General features: G+C 39.3%; 1 protein-coding gene across 1 annotated transcript in view; it reads left to right on the top strand.

Moving 5' to 3' along the window:
- efcab11 (EF-hand calcium binding domain 11) overlaps positions 1–15,876 on the top strand; it is a 75,360-nt gene extending 59,484 nt beyond the window's left edge. Inside the window, exon 6 of the mRNA XM_081394534.1 lies at positions 15,031–15,876. Within this exon, the coding sequence (XP_081250660.1) occupies positions 15,031–15,145 (115 nt within the window). The 3' untranslated portion in view covers positions 15,146–15,876. The remainder of the gene's footprint in view (positions 1–15,030) is intronic.
- Positions 15,877–19,835: the final 3,959 nt, after the last annotated feature.

Raw genomic sequence — 19,835 nt, 5'->3', positions numbered from 1 at the left:
TTCCATCATTGTCTTACTCAGTTAAACTAGTGAAACTTAACTTTACCTTCTCAAGAAGATCTCTGATGGGAACAAATCATAGCTCATTAATGATGTACAGTATGATGTATTCTCAATGTTAATGTCGTTGGCAATCTCTATACTGATACATCTACCATAATGTTACGATTTTGAACAGATGTTCATTTCATAGATATTGATTTTCTTTACTGACCTCTGTTTAAAGATTGTGTTTATACAGACTTTAATTCCTCTGGAGCTTCGCCCAGCTGAGCAGTGTTGTTTCCTTCTGGAGAGTCATTTAAATACATTTCAAAATATCCTCTTGCCAATACATCTGATTTGTAAAATCCAGCACTTTTTGGACTATTGGGGATACTATTCTCAGTAGTATTCCTCTGTCACATTCTGTATGTTCTCTCTAGATCCAGGTAAACAACTTTATTGCAATAATATCTAGAATTTTGTATCTGCTTGCCTGTACAATCATTTTGAGCAGGACAAAAAGGTTGGGTGTCATTTTGTTTTTAATATAAATCCTTTTATGTCAATTTATATGTTATAAAACTGTTTTATATGAACAATAACTTAAATAATTTTATAGTAAATCGGTGTGTTCCTTGTTTATTATAATATTTTTAGATGTTGGTTATTTAAACTGTTCATCTAAAATTTCCTTTTTGGCTGATTATTATATGTTCACAGATATCTGCATATAATGTGTAGTAAATATTATATAGTCTTTGGTTTGCAGATTGTTTGAAGAACAGCATTGAACAATATTTATATAATCCACAAAATAATCACCAGAATCATCAATTGTCTAATTCATTTAGGTGCATTTAGGTGTCTGAATCATTTTTTTATGTGTATTTTTTTTTTAGTTCTAGTATTTTTTTATTTTATTTTTTTGTATCAAAAGCCTCCAGAGTTCACTCAAGAGGCTTAAAGACTGTAAACAAATTAGAGGAAGAGAAAAAAGAACAGCATTGCTCTGATATACTGTGGCTCTGCTTGCAACCTAATTTCAACTAATTACCATCAGTCACCTGGCACAATGAGTTCTCAAAGCTGAGTATTTGCAAAAAAATATGCGGTTTCCTACAGTTTTTCATTTTGAAGCAGCAAGTGTTTTATTTATTTATTTATTTTTATTTTATTTTTTTAAGTTTTATCTCTGTCTTGTTTTTACTTCACTCTTGGTTGCCATAAACATTTTTTTTTTGTCTTTTGGCCTCATTTAAAATACATAGAAATGGCTTTTGTTTGATTAAATATGTATTCTTCATTAGGATAAGTCATTAATGCTTTGATATTATTGATTGGTTTATCATATTTTGATCTAATTCTTTGTATCCTCTTATAGTGGCTTTACAGCTGTCTGTGCTTTACAGTACACTCCTCAGGTCCATGTCGAAAAGCCCTAGGGTGTATCAGCGTCTATATATCTGAGCCACTGATCACTGGCTTTCCTCCCTGACAAACCCCCTCACATTGCTGATCTCAAAGGCTTACATTGTTCCTGACATTTGCTGCAGTGCTCCACATTTGAATTTCCTCCTAAGCATGTCTTGACTTTTTGAGAGGGGGTGAGTAAGAGATATCGGAGAATCATCAAACAAATGAGTGTGTACAGACAATAGCATGAATTATGAGTGCAACTGTCCTGAGGGGCAAAACATCCCGCAAATGATGTTTAGCATGATTTGCCATTGTGCACATCCCACCGGGGGCTTCTTATGGCTATGACGCCACTCTCTGTGGCCTCAGTGGGTTGTCCATAATAAGAGTTGCAGAGGACCTTCCGCAACTTGGGCTTAATTTTTGTTGTTCAGACTGTGTTAACCTAAGACACAAGTTTTTCATTTTTAATCAGTTTGATTTGTCAAAAACTCTTCACTGTGATCCTGATTTTTATTTCTGTGCCATGCATGTATGTGTCAACCCTGGCATGATAAAGCATGGCATGTATCTCTGTAGAGGGTGAAGAAATGCTACGACTGTACCGCCTTAGCAGCAGCGTCTAGACAGCAAAGAGAAATTGAATTAAAAACACAAATTCCCAACAGCATGCAGCATTTCCACTGATTTTGACAAAGTCGTGTGTGACGTGTCTCGGTGGGCCCCCCACCTCTCCCAAAAAGATGAAGGTGTTTTATTCAGCTGCATCTGACAAAAGAAATCGCGACTTGGTACAGAAGCAGCTGATGCATATTTTAAGACACAAAGAAAGCGCTCTCTTTTTCGGTCACAAAGCACAGAGGAACATCCAACCAGAACATAAGAGCACAAGAAGATTGGAGGATCAGTGCACTTTCTTCAGCTGGAGAGTACTGTGAAGCATTTGATCTGAATATGTAACCGGAGCACTGTTGGAGAGTGTGTATCTGGAGTTCCAACAGAATGTGTGTGTGGGGGATAAACTGTACATGGGCGAGTGAAGGAGTTTGACGGTGCATGTTTTGTCTGCTCAGAGATTGTCTCTCGTCTCTGCTCTTTATATTTTGATTTCATATTTCAGCTCCCCTCAGGTGAGCGAGATGAAGTGTTAATGGAGAAGATGAAGAACCCTGGTGATCTCCCATCAGTCCGCAGGCCCCGCTCAGGCAGGAGAGCATCAGTCCTACTAATCAGCAGAGAGAGGAATGCGCATGGAAAGCTGCCATCCTTACCTCCTCAATACTAGGGTCATTTCATCCCCAGCAGGGTTTCCTCATATGGAACCTCATTTCTCCTCTGGATTTCTCATCTGTACCTGACTGTGCCTAGATACTCCATGCCCACTCTCGCGCTGAGCTTTAAAGTCCTGCTGTATAACCCAAAAATGTTACACATGATTTGTAATCGTGTCTCCTTCTGTAGACATGAGAAAAAATTACTTTTGATATTATGGTAATCCAGTAGCATGAGTTCTGCTTTTTGTCTTATAGTGTGCAATCTCACTGCTTTTCCCATGTAAGGGCATGCCGGTATTGATGTCGAAGCCAACTGAACTGGACCCTTCTATGTGTATGCAGTTTGGCAAAATGGATTAAAAACTAGATTGCTCCCAAAGTAATCAACAATCAGTAGTCTCTTTTTTCTGATAATGAATTTGAATTGAATTGACCACACCTCACAGGAAGCTGAATTCAAATGATAGGAATAGGAATTTGCTGAACTAAATTTAAAGAAATTCAATGCAGGTAATACATTGAAATAAATATAAACAAATTTCTAGGTGACATTTCAAACATCCATCCATCCATCCATCCATCCATCCATCCATCCATCCATCCATCCATCCATCCATCCATCCATCCACCTAACTACCTACCTACTGTACCTACCTAGCTATCTTCCTACCTTTCTACCTTCCTTAATACCCACCCACAGTATATTGAAAATTTCTTCATTATTGAAGATTTCATTTTAAATGAAAATTAATTTTAATTTTAATTCTTACATTCGAATTTCAATTCGGCATCCTTTTTTGCTACTTCAGTTAAAATTCAGGAATTCAAATAATTTATTTAGTTCTCAATTTAATTCTGATTGGCGCAAAGCTACTGTATTTAGACTGCAAACACCCGATGCGGCAAACAATGCGTGTTAAACTAACCAACATTCAGATTTTATGTACTGAATGTAAGTGTTGCACAGTGTTTCCATCCCATTTGTTTTCCCCTTATTCACATAAAGGCACTGACTTACTTTGGATGTTAATATATGTTTCAAACACATTTGTGTGCAGGTTTTGAAGTAACATAAGTCGCTTTTTCACCATTGGGCCGAACGGTTCTAAGAACAGTAATGAACGGTTCCAGTTATTTTCCATTTGAGCTTGGTTCGCAATGGCAAGGCACTGTTACAAACCGTTCTCGGTCCGGTAGAATGTGTGTAGTTATTTCACCACTCAGGATTGGTCACTTGTCTGTTGCCTGAACGCCAGTTTCTCTGTAGCTGGCCAAGCGTGCCATTTGAGCAAAGTTAACGCAAGCTAATAATAAAATTAAAAGAAAATCTGATCATCCTCCATAAAGCGTTTGCTATTTACATTTTACATCTTCTGTAAACTCTTGGATTACCAAGGAAAGGACTGGCACATTTGCATTATGTTCCAAAGAGTTCCATTATCAGCCATACAGTGAAAAATTAAACCATATCCGCACCGACTGGGCTGGATTGGCACGGAATGGAACGGTTAAGCAATGAGAACTGTTTAAACTGAAAAGCAGCTATAGTCAGTTATATCATTATTCAACCTTTCAAGACAGTGGGAACTCAGGAGAGACGTCCTCCAGCACAAGAACCAGCACCATGTCTGAGTCTGTCTGAAACCCTGGTTGGCCTAAACAGGAGGTGTTACAGGGGATGTCTGCTCAAGTCTCTCCAGGGACACAGAGATGGATTGATTACCCAATAAGTCTGTATTTTGCTTGCTTTCTGTCCTGTGTGGTTTGTGCTCCATGCTTGACAATGCGAACAATACTGGCAGCTATTCAATGGATTTATTTGTAGCAGAGCAGGTTGCACGTTCGGCGGCCTTGTTCATTTTGTTTTCCTGAATGTGTCTTCACTTGTCTGAAAATGCTGGTCTCTCTGAGTCACATTCCATTAAGAGGCTTTTCTGGAAAAGCTTATGAAGTGCTGAGAGAACTAAAGCAGCAAAAGTGTTTGAATAGAGCAGAAGAGTCAATAGATGTCTGAATAGACTGAGACCCTCTCTCATTACACTGCCTGATTGAACAACTAGGAAATTTTCACGATGAATCAGGCTTATGGTAAAGACCCTCCAGTGCCTTCTCTCTTTTCCTTTCTCACTCTCTGAGCAGTCTTTTAAAGTGGGATAAATTGTGGAGTAATATAAACAGAGGATTGGTCTCTCCTGGTGCAGACGATGATTGAATATGAGGGCCCCTGCGTCGGGAAGTTGGTTAAGTCAAGGAGTTATTAAGAAGATGGCTGTAAATGACAGCGATGCCAAATGGAGCTAGTGGCTTGGGACGGGTTTGAAGCTAGGATGAGTTTTCAGGATAAGAGCTGGATTTAAATAAATTGACTTTCCCTTCCCGTGACTAAAACGGATTGTTGTTGAGAGTATTGGGGCCAAAGCGAGCGGTAAACATTTATTAGAAATCCATAGCCTTGGAACAAACAACACGGCTCCTCTCGTTTTCCTCGGCATGCTCCACAAAGCCCCGTCTTCTTGACTTTCAATCCCAGTTACGTAATCCATTTACCACCTGTAAAGCTCGCCCAGGAAATTGCCTCCTCAACCAATTGGTCAACAAGCTTTTTAAGGATGTCACATGGATATCTCTTTTAATTCTGTTTAAGAAGCCGCTACGCCCAGGATGAGTGCAGATGTGGAAAGTCACAGCAATGCCCTATTAACTAAGTGAGCGAGTCACAAGATGCACACTACGTAGTCATCAATCTCTCCTCCCGGTAAGCACATTCTAATTTACAGCCTCAAGCTGTGGCTTTACAGCCTAGTTTCGCCTTCATGGCTTTGTGCTGAAAACGTGTCAGGATTCTAAGCATGGCATGAATCAAACTGTGGCATTCTCCTTTAGATATTTTGGTGTTTTATGTCCTAATGTCGGGTGCACCGAGAGGTGATTGGTTTTGGGTGCGTGTGTGTGTGTATGTGTAATTGTGACATGTTGTGTCCACTAAATGTATGCTTGTGTGTGTGTAAAAGAGAAATAAACTGCTCATCTGACCATAAGCGTTGTTTGGCATATACTCTCACGTATGGGACTGCTGGAACAACAGCTTAGTTTTCAGTGCACTCCTGTCGGATGGTTAAGAATAGACTGTCCCTGCTAGCACTGCTCTCTTTCTTCCCTGGTGTCTACAGACCACCTGTGCTGTAGAAGATGGACAAACAGAGAAATTCAGATGGAAATATAGCTGTTACATGCTGTGTATTGAGTGTAATCTGTGCAACCATTTTTAACAGAAAGAATTTGGCTGCTTTTTGGGTCAACATAAACCAATTGTTTATGTTTGCAAGACATTAAAAAACATATATCTAATTATAATAAAAAAAGTAGAGTTGGCTTTAAAGAGCAAGCCACACTTCCATCAACTGGTTTGAAACATTCTCATACTGGCCCTGGGTCAGCAGGCCATCTTTTTAGTTGAGTCCTGGTACATACACAGATAAAATTGGTTTTCTTCTACCTATCTTTACAGGTCGTGACTTGTAATTTTACACACTCAATAACTCAAGCACCTCATTGGAGATGCTCTGGTCAACCAGCCATAAATCAGTTTTAGTTTAATTTTTGGCAATCTCTATTCTGGACTTGCACACAAACTGCATTGCAATCCTTTCCTTTTGTGTGGAAGCATTATGAAGTCTATAAACAGGACGGTAACAAAGTCCACTTTGCCAAAAGAGCAAAAAAGACAAAACAATCACTGTTCGTGATGCTCGAAATATAGTAAGAAAAATATAAATATTAAATTGGGGGTTTATATGAATGTATCGCTGAAGAGAACTGACGGTCTTCAGAAAAGTTTCAATGACATTTTCTTTTCCTCTTACCTCCACGTAAAGTAGTTTATAAGCGCAGCACTTCTTTGTGTACAGTGGTACCCAATGGTACCCTGCTGTTCCATAAGCGCCACCTACTGTCAGAAAGGGAATTTGCATTTCATTCAGTATGCCTGCTGTTTTTGATTTGTGAAGACGTCTTATGTAGCATTATTTCACAAATCTAAAGTCAGACCATTCTGTTTTTGCTTTCAATCTTGAAATTATACAGTCTAATTCACGAGTTCACACTTACAAATAAGTCAGATAGAATAAATGCGTATTTGGCGTGCTGTCCGAGGAGAGGGCTCCGGGCTCGGTATTTGGCCCGAACCCAGAGTACTCCCCCCGTATTCCTGGCTGTGAAAGAACAAGCCAAGAGTGAGGAGTCGGGGTGGTGGAGGGATGCTGAAAACTGTCAAGGAAGTTAGGTGAGTTGACAGAGTGAATATATATATGCTTCCTCTCATGCTGATAGGGTAGACATGGTAATTGTTTGATGAGTTGATTGATTGATTGCTTGCTTGATTATTTGAACGTGCTCCTCCCGAACTTTGTTAATAAAACATCATTTCAAAACAACTGCTCATGCTACATGTGTGTAGCATCTTTGATTATGATCAAAATGCAGTGGTTGCCACTAATTTTAAATGGCTGTGGATATTTTTTGTTTAAAGCCAGTTTGCCTGTTATAGAGCAAATAAACAAAAAACAAATTTGCTTGAAGAAAAAATCAGCCTATTTGCTATTCGGCCATGAAAAATCACGATGCATCACTACACGTCAGCTTTTCTAATCATATGTATTGTCTGAAAAATCATTGCTTAGGTACATCCATCGGCTTTCCTCATGCTTAAGCAGCTTGAGGGATTATGTGTGTATGCATGGGGACGAGATGTGTAGATTCTTGTTGTACGCTGCCAGAATTAACCCGCATCTTGTTTGTAGGCTCGACAGGTAGCTGTGGAGCTGGAAGCCAGCCGTCCCTGACAGCGGCATCAATATCACGTCTGGGGGCCACAGGCGGGGAAGAAATTTCTGCTGCACATTTCACAACTCCCATTGATACTTTCAGTGGTTGCCATGACAGCAAGTTGCTGGTTTTAATGGAAGTGGTTTTGTTAATATAAAATTTAGCCGTGGCCATAACATCTCTCCCATGGTGCAGCAGGTCTCCATTGATCAGAGGTGAGAATGCAGTGCACCAGGATCCCGGTTCCACCCCTTTTTTGTGCATTCTTATCAGGGCAAAAGAAGAGCAAATGAAATGAAGCAGTTATAAGATTCATGATGTGTCTCAATTAAGACACAATCAGAGCACATCTCAGTAGTGCTGTGGCTCTTTCCCTACCCACTAGCATGAAAGAGCAGAAGGTTTTCTGTTTTACGATGGCATGCATCTTTGATTGCTTGTTAGGCTCCTGTGCCATATGCATATCCAGAGATTTGTCACGTTGTTTATTTGAAGTAGAACCTGATTATGTCGAAGTTTTTTCCTCTTTAGATGTTGAAACAATGTGGTAGTGAAGATGACAGTTCATCTAACCGTCTCATAGTGCAGGGGGTTTCAAACTGAGGGTCCAGGGGACTGCAAGGCCAATAATTAATATTATTATTATTATTACAAAATATATATTTTAGGGATGTCAAATTTATGTTGACTTAACATATCCATAAATATATGTAACACTATACAATTTAACCAAAATTTTGTAATTTCGAATTTTATGGTTTCATTAATTGCGAGACTAATTATGATTATTGCTTTGTTTATTGACCTAGTTTTGAACCATAAGAAATAACCAAATCTACACTAAAAGCTGCATATAAATGCTATACAAATGAACTTGAATTAATCATTGAAATGACTGATATTGGGGAAGTTTTGACATGAAAAGTTTGAAAACCCCTTTCATAGCACTTTTAAGTATATGTTGTTCTGTGTCTTAGAATGAAAACTGTGCTGGTGTAGAGAAAAGTTAGCCAATAGAGCATCTTTTTCTTCAAGTTTATGCAGTTTCAGTACATGAGCAAAGTGTGCATTTTCTTGACAGTGACAGAGTAGCGCTTGCAGTCTGCAATGCTTCTCCTCCCCATCTCCCCTCACTCCAAAATTTAATAAATAAAGATGGGGAAAAAAAGAACATCTGAACACCAATCAGAAGAATACACCTGTTCCTTGTGGGCCACGCTGATGATGTCATCACCCACCTATTTCCATCTCTTGGGAAGGGTGCAGTGTCCTCCACAGGGAATCCTGGCATGGAGGTGTGAGACAATGAATCGTCCAGGCAATATTTATCTCACTTATGGCTGTCCAACACATTGCTGCCTAGCAAATCTTGCCCACTCTCTCACAATTCCATGCTGATTTCTGTCCCAACTCAAATCCTGTGTGACTAAGAAGACTGGCTCGTCTTGCTCACTATGGTCAGGTTCCATCTTTCCTCTCTGTGGTACGTTATCAGAAGCTGCACAGATCACACACAGTGAGTGTTTCGTAGGAGTCGTGGCTTGGGCGGATGACTTGGCAGATTCTCAGTTGATTAGCTGAGTGTTCACAGATACAGCTGCCACACTGCGTGGTAATAAGAACAACATTCCCGTGCCATGCGGCATTATTCTGATTACGACGGTATTCTAGCTATGACAATGTGGTAATTAGAGGATCTGCATGCTTCGATGAGTCTTCATCGCCACTCAGCCCCCAAGATATTCCTCATCTCTGGCTGAAGGCTAATAAGCATCCAAGCAGTTAAGAGCCTGAGGATGAAGACACTTGTGCACATGGAACGGCAGGCCCATTTAGGGACCAACAACTCAGCCCTTTTTTCTTCAGGGAAATTGGCTAAAAAAAAAAAAAAAACAACAAGATCAGCTTTGTAATCTTAAAGGGATAGTTTCGTCAAAAATCATAATTGTTACAATGTACTTGTCATGGAACAGAAGAATGCTGACAAAGGTCAAATCTGAATAGAGTTTATTGCATAACACACAGGAAGTTAGCAGCTGAGTCTCTGGATTGCAGAACGTGATGGTGATGCTGGCATGTGAATGATAAGTCATATCTGTAGCAGGTAGAGATGAGAAGTGGCTGGTGGACTGAAGACTGGCAGACGATGATATAGAAGACGAAGGACGGGACAGTTTGATGCACATGTTAGTAATCCACAGGTAAGTAGTCAGGTACGTGTTCAGGGTAGAATGACGAGACCAGACCAATTTGTGTGTGTTTGGTGCTGGCTTTTATGGAGGAACTGATGAGACTGATGGCAGACAGGTCAGGTGTGTTGATTGTTGAGTGTGCACAGGTGATAGCCAGAAAGGATGATGGGAAACTTAGTGTGCTGAGGTGACTGATCTGGGGCCTCATTTATAACCATTGCATACGCACAAAACAGGCCCTGAAAAAGGCGTACGCCACTTCATAAGTTGTGATTTATAAAAACAAACTTGATGCACATGCACGCATACTCTGACCCAAGTGTACGAACATTTTGGAGACGGAGCAGTTTGGCGACACCGATGGTGAGCTGGAGTTTTTGTCTTTTTGGTCACTTTTAGACAGAACATCTTAAGAAAAATTATACATATACAGAAAGATAATACAAATATAATTTCACCCACCAAGCCTATCACATGAAGCAAACATCCATCTATTCTTAAATGTCCGCGCCACCGAGCGCGTTGGGCCGTTTAGTGAAACTGCCGCATATTTATCTAACGGCAGATGAAGGAAAACCGTAAATCTTCATTTTGAGTCCTAATCATAAATACAATGCATGTTCACAATAACAGTTTAAAAAATATATATATCAATAAATATAAATATTTGTTGTGGATGCAATGATTTGAACACTTTTCCTGTGGTATGTTGTGTTTTAATGTTTTAACTACAGAGAGAATTGCTTATCATGATAACAGCAGATTGTCTGAGAAAATATGTTCGTGCAAATAATGCACAAGGCCTATCTGTTTCCATTAAAAATATAAATCAATTAAAAATACTATTTGGCCCGTGGAAAAGATTTAGAAAAACTTGATCTGTAATGTATTTTACACTGTAAAATACATTGTATTTTACAGTGTAAAAGGGGCTTTCGAGAGGAGCATAAGTTCGGGGAACCAGGTCCGGTGGGGCCAATAAGGGGCAACTAGCAATACCTGCTCCTCTTCCTCCCTGACTTTGCACAGTTTCTGTGCAAGAAGGCTCACTGGGGGAAACGCATACTTGCGGAGGCCCCGGGGCCAGCTGTGTGCCAGCACATCCGTGCAGAGGGTCTCCTTGGTCAGGGAGTAAAACAACTGGCAATGGGACGATTCCGGAGAGGCAAACAGATCTATCTGTGCGGCCCCGAAGTGGTCCCAGATCAGCTGGACCGCCTGGGGATGGAGTCTTCACTCTCCCTGGGCCACAGGCTGTCGTGAGAGCTCGTCGGCGGCACGATTGAGCAGGCTGGGAATATAAGTGGTACGAAGCGACCTCAGATGCTTCTGACTCCATAGGAGGAGGTGGCGGGCGAGTTGCGACATGCGACGGGAGCGTAGACCACCTTGATGGTTGATGTATGCAACGGTCGCAGTGGCGTTTTGAGCAGTCTCAAAGCAAGGTGTATTGCAAACAACTCGAGGCAATTGATGTGCCAATGCAGTTGGGGGCCCGTCCAGATCCTCACTACTGCATGCCCGTTGTACGTGGTCCCCCAGCCGGTGCTGGAGGCATATGTGGTGACCACAGCATGCCTGGACACTTGTTCTAAGGGCACTCCGGCCCAGAGAAACAAAGGGTCTGACCAAGGGCTGAGGGTTTGGCGGCAGGCCGGGGTTATTGTCACATGGAGCGTGCCGCTTTGCCACGTCCACCTCGGGACTCGGTCGTGAAGCCAGTGCTGAAGCGGTCTCATATGGAGCAAGCCGAGCGGCGTTACTGCGCCTGCGGCTGCCATATGCCCCAGGAGCCTCTGAAAAAGTTTCAGTGGGACCACTGTTCTGCTCTTGACAGTATTCAGGCAGTTCAGCACCGACCGGACATGTTCCTCTGTGTGGCGTGCCGTCTGTTGGACCGAGTTGGACCTGTTGAAGTGAAAGACAAGTGGTGCGTGCATCCGCTTCCGTGTTTATACCCACGCTGCGGGGCGGAGCGCAGATGCAAATCTCGCACACCAATGTGCATTGGCTCGTTTTATCAATACTCGATGATTAAGGAGACAGGCTCCCTAAGTGTGATCCCGATCAGTCGACACGTCGACTACGTCGAATGTGAGTGACTGAAAGGGAACAGTTTTCACATGGTAACAAAATGTACATATAATTCAAATATATTCTGAATCAAATTGAAATGAGAATTGAGTCAGAAAAGCAGCCCTAACTGTACCTTCATTAAACAATGGACTGTTTATGGTGACTGCACTGACAGGGCTTTGCAACACAGACCTGCTTTGACTGACAGTGCTATGTTAACTAGCAGAGTATGAAAGAAGGGACAGCTGAAGTATCACTCATGCGTCTCTTCTCGCTGAGATAAAGACCACGAAGACTATACAGTCCCTCCATGTCCACCACTGTGCTCTCATATGACAACCTGTCAGTCTTTTTGATACAAAGCCTTAGTTCTAATATCACATCACTCAATCAAACATGGCAATGCAGGAATCGGTCTGCTTTGCTACGTAAATTAGATTGTCAGTCCACGCAATCCTCTTCACACATGATTATGCTCAACCTTGTCAGACTTTAATTGCAACCTCTTGATTGCAGGCTAGTAAGAGAGATGTGCTACCTTATTCGTTTAATCAGTGGAAGTAGCACAGGTGTTCAAAAGCTGTCCGTGAAGTTTCAGGCTGTCTTCCTTGCTCGTTGCCGTCTTTATTTTTATTTTTTTAAAAGAGGTGCAAAGGCTCAGGAGAGGGGCATGCTTGATATCTCAACGTTCCTCCTCCATGGGGAGGACTTCATTAGAATCTAATTAGATGTGTGCTACACTTCCATTTGAATGGGAGTCACCGGCATGGAAAAGGGAAGTGTGATTTTCCAGTTGCTGGATGCTTAATGTTGTTTTAATTCTCCTCCCTGTTGCTACCAAATTTCCCTCACATCTGCTCTGTTTGCACTCGATCAGTCTGTCGTTGAGAGTAATAGAGAAATCACCCCAGTGAGAGAGAGGCAGGAAAATTCCAGCTCTCCCTCTGTATCTCTTCCCTTATGTTAGCTCTTCCTCATTTGCAATTGGAGGAGCAGTTTTCCTGTGGCGGTTTTGATCCGCATTAATCTCGGTCTTGGTAAAAACATCCACTTAATGAGTTTTACATGATTGCAATCTGATTCTCTGCTTGCAGACTTGCGTGATACACTGTAGACAATAAACAGCTGAACCAGGGATGGCCAAAAAAGCAGGAAATAAAGATCTCTCTCCAGCAGAATGGATATTTTAATTTCATCTCTGAAACAGGAAGTGAGCACTGAGAAAGAAATGGTCAGCCCATTGCTCTGTAATGTCCTCCTCTGCTCCTCAGACACGATTCAATTTGCTCACACCGTCTTTATCTGCTCGTTATGTCACGAATGACTCATTCGCCAATATGAAATGTGCTTGCTTTGAGAGAACAGAGAAGAGCTTTGCTCTCAGCAGCTAGAAGTGTGTGATAGATCTGGATAAGTCACTTGGTCGCAGCATCAAACCAAGACAGACTTATGACACAGTCACTGGACATTGACACTTAAAGACAATGTCTGTGAGCCAATAACCATGCCTGATATTTTTTATTCTGCTATATTGTCTTCATTGTCTGCTTTTAAGACATTTTTGGTAACCTTTCCAGCTTGAAAAGCTCATTCCATTTCTAAACTGGAACTTCCTGAAATATGAAATTTGGCTTTGGCATAAAAACTTTAGTTAGAGTCAAGGCTTCTCTTCCTGCCACATGACTTTCCCCTGAAGTCCGATAAAAGACACAGTCAGTTGAAAATGAGCATCTCTCCACACATTCACATCCACCACCCATCCAGGGAATGAACACCACCAGGAAGTAAAATAAGTCAGGTGTTTGACTTGCTCAAGTCAATCAGACAGCACTTACTTGCAAGGTTAGAGTGAACATCAGCCACTTTCACATCTGAGAGCAGAGATATATCTACCACTTCTTTTCAACTGTGTCAGCCCACAAAGCAAGAAGACACTTGACTACACCTGCTAAACCAGAAAATGTCCATGCAACTCATTTTTCATCACATTTGTGGATTATCAGATTGCATCAACAGCATTAGTGCATTTCAAAAGAAATGTTATTGCAGGCCATGTTAGTGATAAAGCGCCTAGGATATAGATCAAAGAAACGATGTCATGTCCAATTTGAGTGAGAGAGCTGAAGCATTGCATATTACTTGCTCTCCTGCTATTCAGTTTAAGTTTATATCAGATACGGACAGATACTCAATAGTGTGTTCTGAGTTCTGGCTTAATATTACAGACCACTTTGCGCCACGTCTTTTCTTTTTTGATAAAGTATGAAAGTTAAACTGGTTTAAAATGTACAAACTAATCATATTTTCTGTATTTACAGGATGCCATTTGAATGTCTTGCAATAATTGGATTGAAAAAGGTGTAGGGTAAGATGGGGTAAGATACCCTCTGGAGTAAGATGTCCACACCACCTTTAATTTACCACTTGACCATAGATGTCACTAAATACATTATGCTATAAGCTAGAAATCTTATAACGGGCCCCCCATTGTTTTAATTCAATGAAAGGTTAGATTTTTGCAATTTTTTTAAATATAATATCAAAAGGATTAACAATGCAGATTTTGCTAAATTATTTTGGGCCAATAATTCTGACCAGCACTGTATTACTAATCACATTTATTGAATGTTAATAAGAATCTTTACTTTTCATCTGAACATTTTAACCATTTTTGAGGTTATGTGATCTCATTTGTTATTAGATATATGAATAGTGATCTATGAATTTATTTAATGTTGAATAAAAAAAATCAAATATATATATATATATATATATATATATATATATATATATATATATATATATAATTTTAATGATGGATTTATGGACAAATAACACTTTTTTTCTTTTCTTTTTTTTTTTTTACAAATTATTAACATAAAATGATTAAAGTGAAAAGTTTAAGTTAGACCCTTGAGGTCCCCAACTGGCACGTTGTTGCTGGTGTTTTTATGATTTAATTCAACAGTTATTGGTAACACTTAACAATAAGGTTTAATATGTTAACATTAGTTAACTACATTATAGTTAACATTAACAATGAACAATACTTCCACAGCATATTTTCTTACTGTCTTATTTTCAGTTTTACTAAACAGAGTTTTAGGTTTTACTAAATAAGGAAATTAGCTAAATTTAGCAGTAAATGCACATTATTCTTAAAGAGGGCATCTTCCTCCATTTTACCCAACTTATTATATTTGATTTTATTGGTTTATACATGAACATTAACAAATTTTTTGTTAATTTGTTAAATTTTACAGGCATGGAGATCAAGATTCTGATGGCCATATCAGCTTCAAGGACTTTGAAAATGTCATCAGCTATGGTTTGGCAAACACTACAGCTCTTCAGGAGCCACAAAATAATAGTTTCTGATTTTTTTCTGTTGAGAATACATACAACTAGATCTACCCTAAAACAACATGTATTCTCAACCTAGTGAGTTTTTTTATCCCCTACATTTTGTTTTTAATTTAAAGCTTTGGCAGTCACACGGACACTTCAATAGATAACTGTTGGCAATTTAGAGAACACCGTTTGGCCTTGCTTGTTGAAAGGAAGAGTAACTTAAGATGCTTGACACTTGGGTTTGATGATGAGTTTTGATGTTGTATCGATCCAGTTGGACCGAGGCTGCAACGTGTGATATAGAAGCACACATTTCTATTGCACAGTTGCCTTACAAACCGCATTAAATTTAACCCAACCTCTCAGGGTCTACTTCACTAGATCTTGGAACAATATTCCCTTCCCACAGGCTTCTGATATTCTGCACTCTGTGCCTCTTAAAATCACTACTGTGAGTTCTGTAAACCCATTTTATGGCACGTAGAGGGTTGGATCTTTAAAATTCTCCTCCATTGTTCAATTTTCATCTGCGAAATAGACAGGTTGCCTTAAAATTGAATATTAACTATCACATTCAGATTCTGTTTTTGCAAAACTCACTGCTATAGCGACATATATTAAAAAGACCAAGCGCACTCGTTCAGGGAGGATTTTATGCGACTCGTCTTGTTACATGCGATTATGTAACTGTAAATACTTATTTGTGTTTCGAGAGATTTGCTGCACTCCCATCTGAATAAAGATTAATTTGTTTTTGTAATCAGTCCTGAGTCTTCATCTGTATGACATGACGCTCACTCTATCCACAATCCATCAGGGGGCTCAGGAGGCATCATGTAAGGAAATGGCCTTGGAGAAAAATAATCAAATACAGTTTTAATCAAATATGTTCTTAATCCACTCATAGGTTCATTTTCGGAAAAGGCCCGCTGTTCAAATATAAACAGAGAGGCGCTAGTTTAATCTTCACCTTCCTATTTGAAACTCGATTAAATGAATCCCCCAGTTTAGTTCTCATATTGTGCCATGGAAGAGAGCGTGTGACATCGTGAGCCAAACCCGTGTGAGGAATGGTAGCGCTGTTTTGCGATGTGGCTTCGATCTAAGCCTTGCCAACAATGCAAAGAGCCGTAGATTAACACATTGTGTGCCTGTTGTTTATGCCAGCCATTTGAGGGAATAGACCATGTTCTTTTGTTTTCTCTGTAGCTTTTCTGTCTGCAGATGAGCACAGCTTTCCATTTTTCTCATTCGTTTTCATGGCATGGAGCTGCTATGAGATGATAATGAGAAAAATAATTCAACAATTGACAGTTGTGGACAAGACCAAACAAATTTGAAATGCACCATCCCACTTGCCCAGGGAGGAAATGCATGATAAAATGATTTAACAAATCTTTAAATCAAACTGTGTGGAGAAAACACCAAGAAACTGAAAGAGGTGTTTTTTCCTGTAATTCAGTGCTGGTTATTAAGTTTAGATATGCAGCAATGATCAAACAATCTTTCAATCGATCAATCGATCAATGAATACAGATTAAGTAAAATCTCTAATATTGGCCAATAACAACTATAGCTTCAAAACGTTAAAAATGGCCGTTTTCCACAAAATGCAGTGTGATCACTGATCAGGATTTGAACACGGCCCCCTTGCACTACACTGTAAAAATAAAAGGTGCCTGGAGGAACCTTTTGGGGTTCTTCACTTTGCAACACCGGCGGAACCGTCTGTAGATCGTCTAGGCACCCTTTAAAAAGGGGTGGTTCTCTGAGGAACCACACAGGTTTCCTGAGGAACTCTTATATAAGGCACTGTGTGGAACCACTTTGGGTGCCTCCAGGAACCAAATTTCATTTTTTTTAAATATTTAATTTCATGTTGTTACTATGGTAACTTTTGACTTCTATTATAATAAACAAATTGAACCAAATACAAAATAAGAATTGTTTATTACATATTTGATATTCATTTTTATACATACACTTCCATGCACATGGAAAAAAAAGCTAACTATAGATTAATATCAATGAATACACAAAAAAATAGTATAATACATAAGCAACATGAATAATCAACCATGTATATACAATAGAATAGATAAACAAGAAAAGACATCTCAACAAAATGCATGGAAACACATATGTTCCACGAAATAAATCAATGTAAAAAAAATTACATTTTGACTAATTAAAAATGTCCATCTTTACTTAACTTTAAAACATTTGTGTTTCAGTCCGATGGTAAGTCTGACATCACTGTTTCCAAGTCCAAAAGCTCTATCAGATGCCAAAAACAAACAAACAGTGCTAATATGCACTCATTGTGCTGTAATATTCCTGAAAATTATGATCCTAACCTTTATCTCTATACCGAAATCTCAGATGGTTAGATATTCAGCTATTTTGAATCATAAAATGTTGAAGTCTGGGATGCCGTTAGACTGGAGACTGTAATGTACACTGTGGCTTTTGAAAAGCTTAAATGTGTGACTTGAATCAACAGTGTTCATAAATGGTTGTTGAGTATTCTCATGAAACAAGTTAGAGGAAGTAGAAGTAGAGGCTTCGACCTGGAAACAGTATTAAGGTGCAGTAAAATTATCTGTTGTTCTGTGAATGTTCACTGGTGAATTCCAGTCATTTTAATAAGAATCCACACGATCAGCAATTTCGTTTGTGGTCAAAAATGTCACTATGGGACCAAGTTGGTGTGAGGTACTTAAAGAGTTAGAAAAGTGAAAAGGTACAGCATCGTTTTCCGTTTGTTTTTCCTCTTTTCTGGTGGATGGTCGGTCCAGGCACTTCAGTGATTTTCAGGTCTACAGGAGGATTTTTATTCTTGTTCAAACTTGTATTTCAGCTTACCGAGATCCCTGCAAAGTACAACATTTACTGTTAGTAATGTTATTAAAGTGATAGTTGTGAAATTTAAATAATTTCCTCAGCCTTGTGATGTTCCAAACCTGTTTGACTTTCTGTCTGTGGAACCCAAAAGCAGATCTCAGGCATAAAGCAGAAAAAAATTGTGTAAATCATTCATGAAACCATTCTTATATTCTTGTCTAGTTCAATTCAATGCAACAATTTATGTAAAAATGGTCAAGCTCCAAAAATGTCCCAGAAAAGATCCTAAAAACAATCAATGAGTTCACAACTCATGTGTTATGGGTTGTGTTGTAAGTCTTCTGAAGCCTAATAGCTTTTTCCTTTTTTCTGTCGAAAAAGACTAAACTTGAAGAAATGTCTTATATTCAAATGCAAATGATAAAGATATAAGAAAAAATGCATAGCATTATTTGTGAACCAAACCTGTGATATTATTTTTCTGATTAACATGAATGAGATTTGAGAGCATGAGGGAAGATTTTCAGAGAATAACTGATTAAAAAACACAAGTACACAGTCAAACAATACAATTTCACACAGAGAAAGTTCATAGTAATAAAGTACTGCATGTGGTGCAAGTAACTTACTGTAATTCAATGTTGCCACTGAAATGTTCAGATTATTTTAGAAATGTACTGGTTGTTCTGGGGAAACAAAAGAACAAAGCTGATTATTCACAACATAATATTTATTGACCAGTAAATGGCTTTAAAATGGTATTTGAGAGAATGAGGGCACCTGTAGTAAGTAAAGTTACGTTAGGCTAAACAAAAACAGACCAAACTATATTAACCTGCTTTTGTTATTCATAACAAACGCCAATGACGACAGCAGGAATCAGCTAAATTAGTTGGGCTATATCAGCAATTTGAAGACACAGTTGTTCAGAATATGTTGAATTGAATGACTAAATCAATCTTTAGTGGACTTAGATAGTGTTTTGTGACTTTAAAGAGTGTGATGGATCGTAGGGTGATAGAAGATTGGTTAAATACACAGGAGCTGACCCATTTTGGGCCTTATAGGTCAGTAGCAATACTTTGTAATCGATATACAGAACTTCATATTAGGTAACCATTTTTTTTTTATATATCATGGTTATCATCAATAGTACCAGTATATTGCTATACCCCTAGTCTGCAGTACATAGACTTCGTTTTTGTCAAAATGCCCCAAATTACCTGTTTTTTTTATTGATTAGTGGTTCTAATTGACATGACATGAAAAGTCACTGCACTGACTTTTCATGTCATCAAGTTTACCTAATAGGAGCATGACTGAGATGTGCAATCACTTTACCTTTATTAGTTCTCTTAGCCTCGTCCAATCTGATGTGCACATGTGAGTGAGTCACACCCTGTGTTTAGGTAAGTCTCAATAAGACCTGCTTTTTCCAGCACAGTGTATCTGTATTGAAATGAGCCTGAGAGAGAAACAAGGAGAGCAAGTTGGGGGGAGAAAAAAAGGAAAAACAAGAAAACATGGTAAGGATGAAATATCATTAATCAAGACTGGCAGATACAAATGAGGGACCTTGCTCCCTGCTCAGCCTGCTAGCAGAAAGAGAGTGTTGCCACAGTCTGTTCTATCCCTGGAAGACAAGAACCTCTGTTTCAGTCCATCAGTGCCATCTTTGCGGGGCTCTTGTGTACTTCGGTCTGAGTGGACCTGTCAAAGCATCTTGTTCATGCTGTTGTCACCGCTGTAACCGAAAGTCAAGTCATTGTTAGTATGATGGTTTGAATGAAAGACTGCACAGATGGTCTTAAAATTCAATGTAACTGGTATTTTTCCAATTTAGTGCACACATATTTACATTATAATGAAAACA

The sequence above is a fragment of the Scardinius erythrophthalmus genome, assembly GCF_964197995.2.
Source record: "Scardinius erythrophthalmus genome assembly, chromosome: 19".
Taxonomy (NCBI): domain Eukaryota; kingdom Metazoa; phylum Chordata; class Actinopteri; order Cypriniformes; family Leuciscidae; genus Scardinius; species Scardinius erythrophthalmus.
This window is presented reverse-complemented; position numbering and strand designations above follow the sequence as displayed.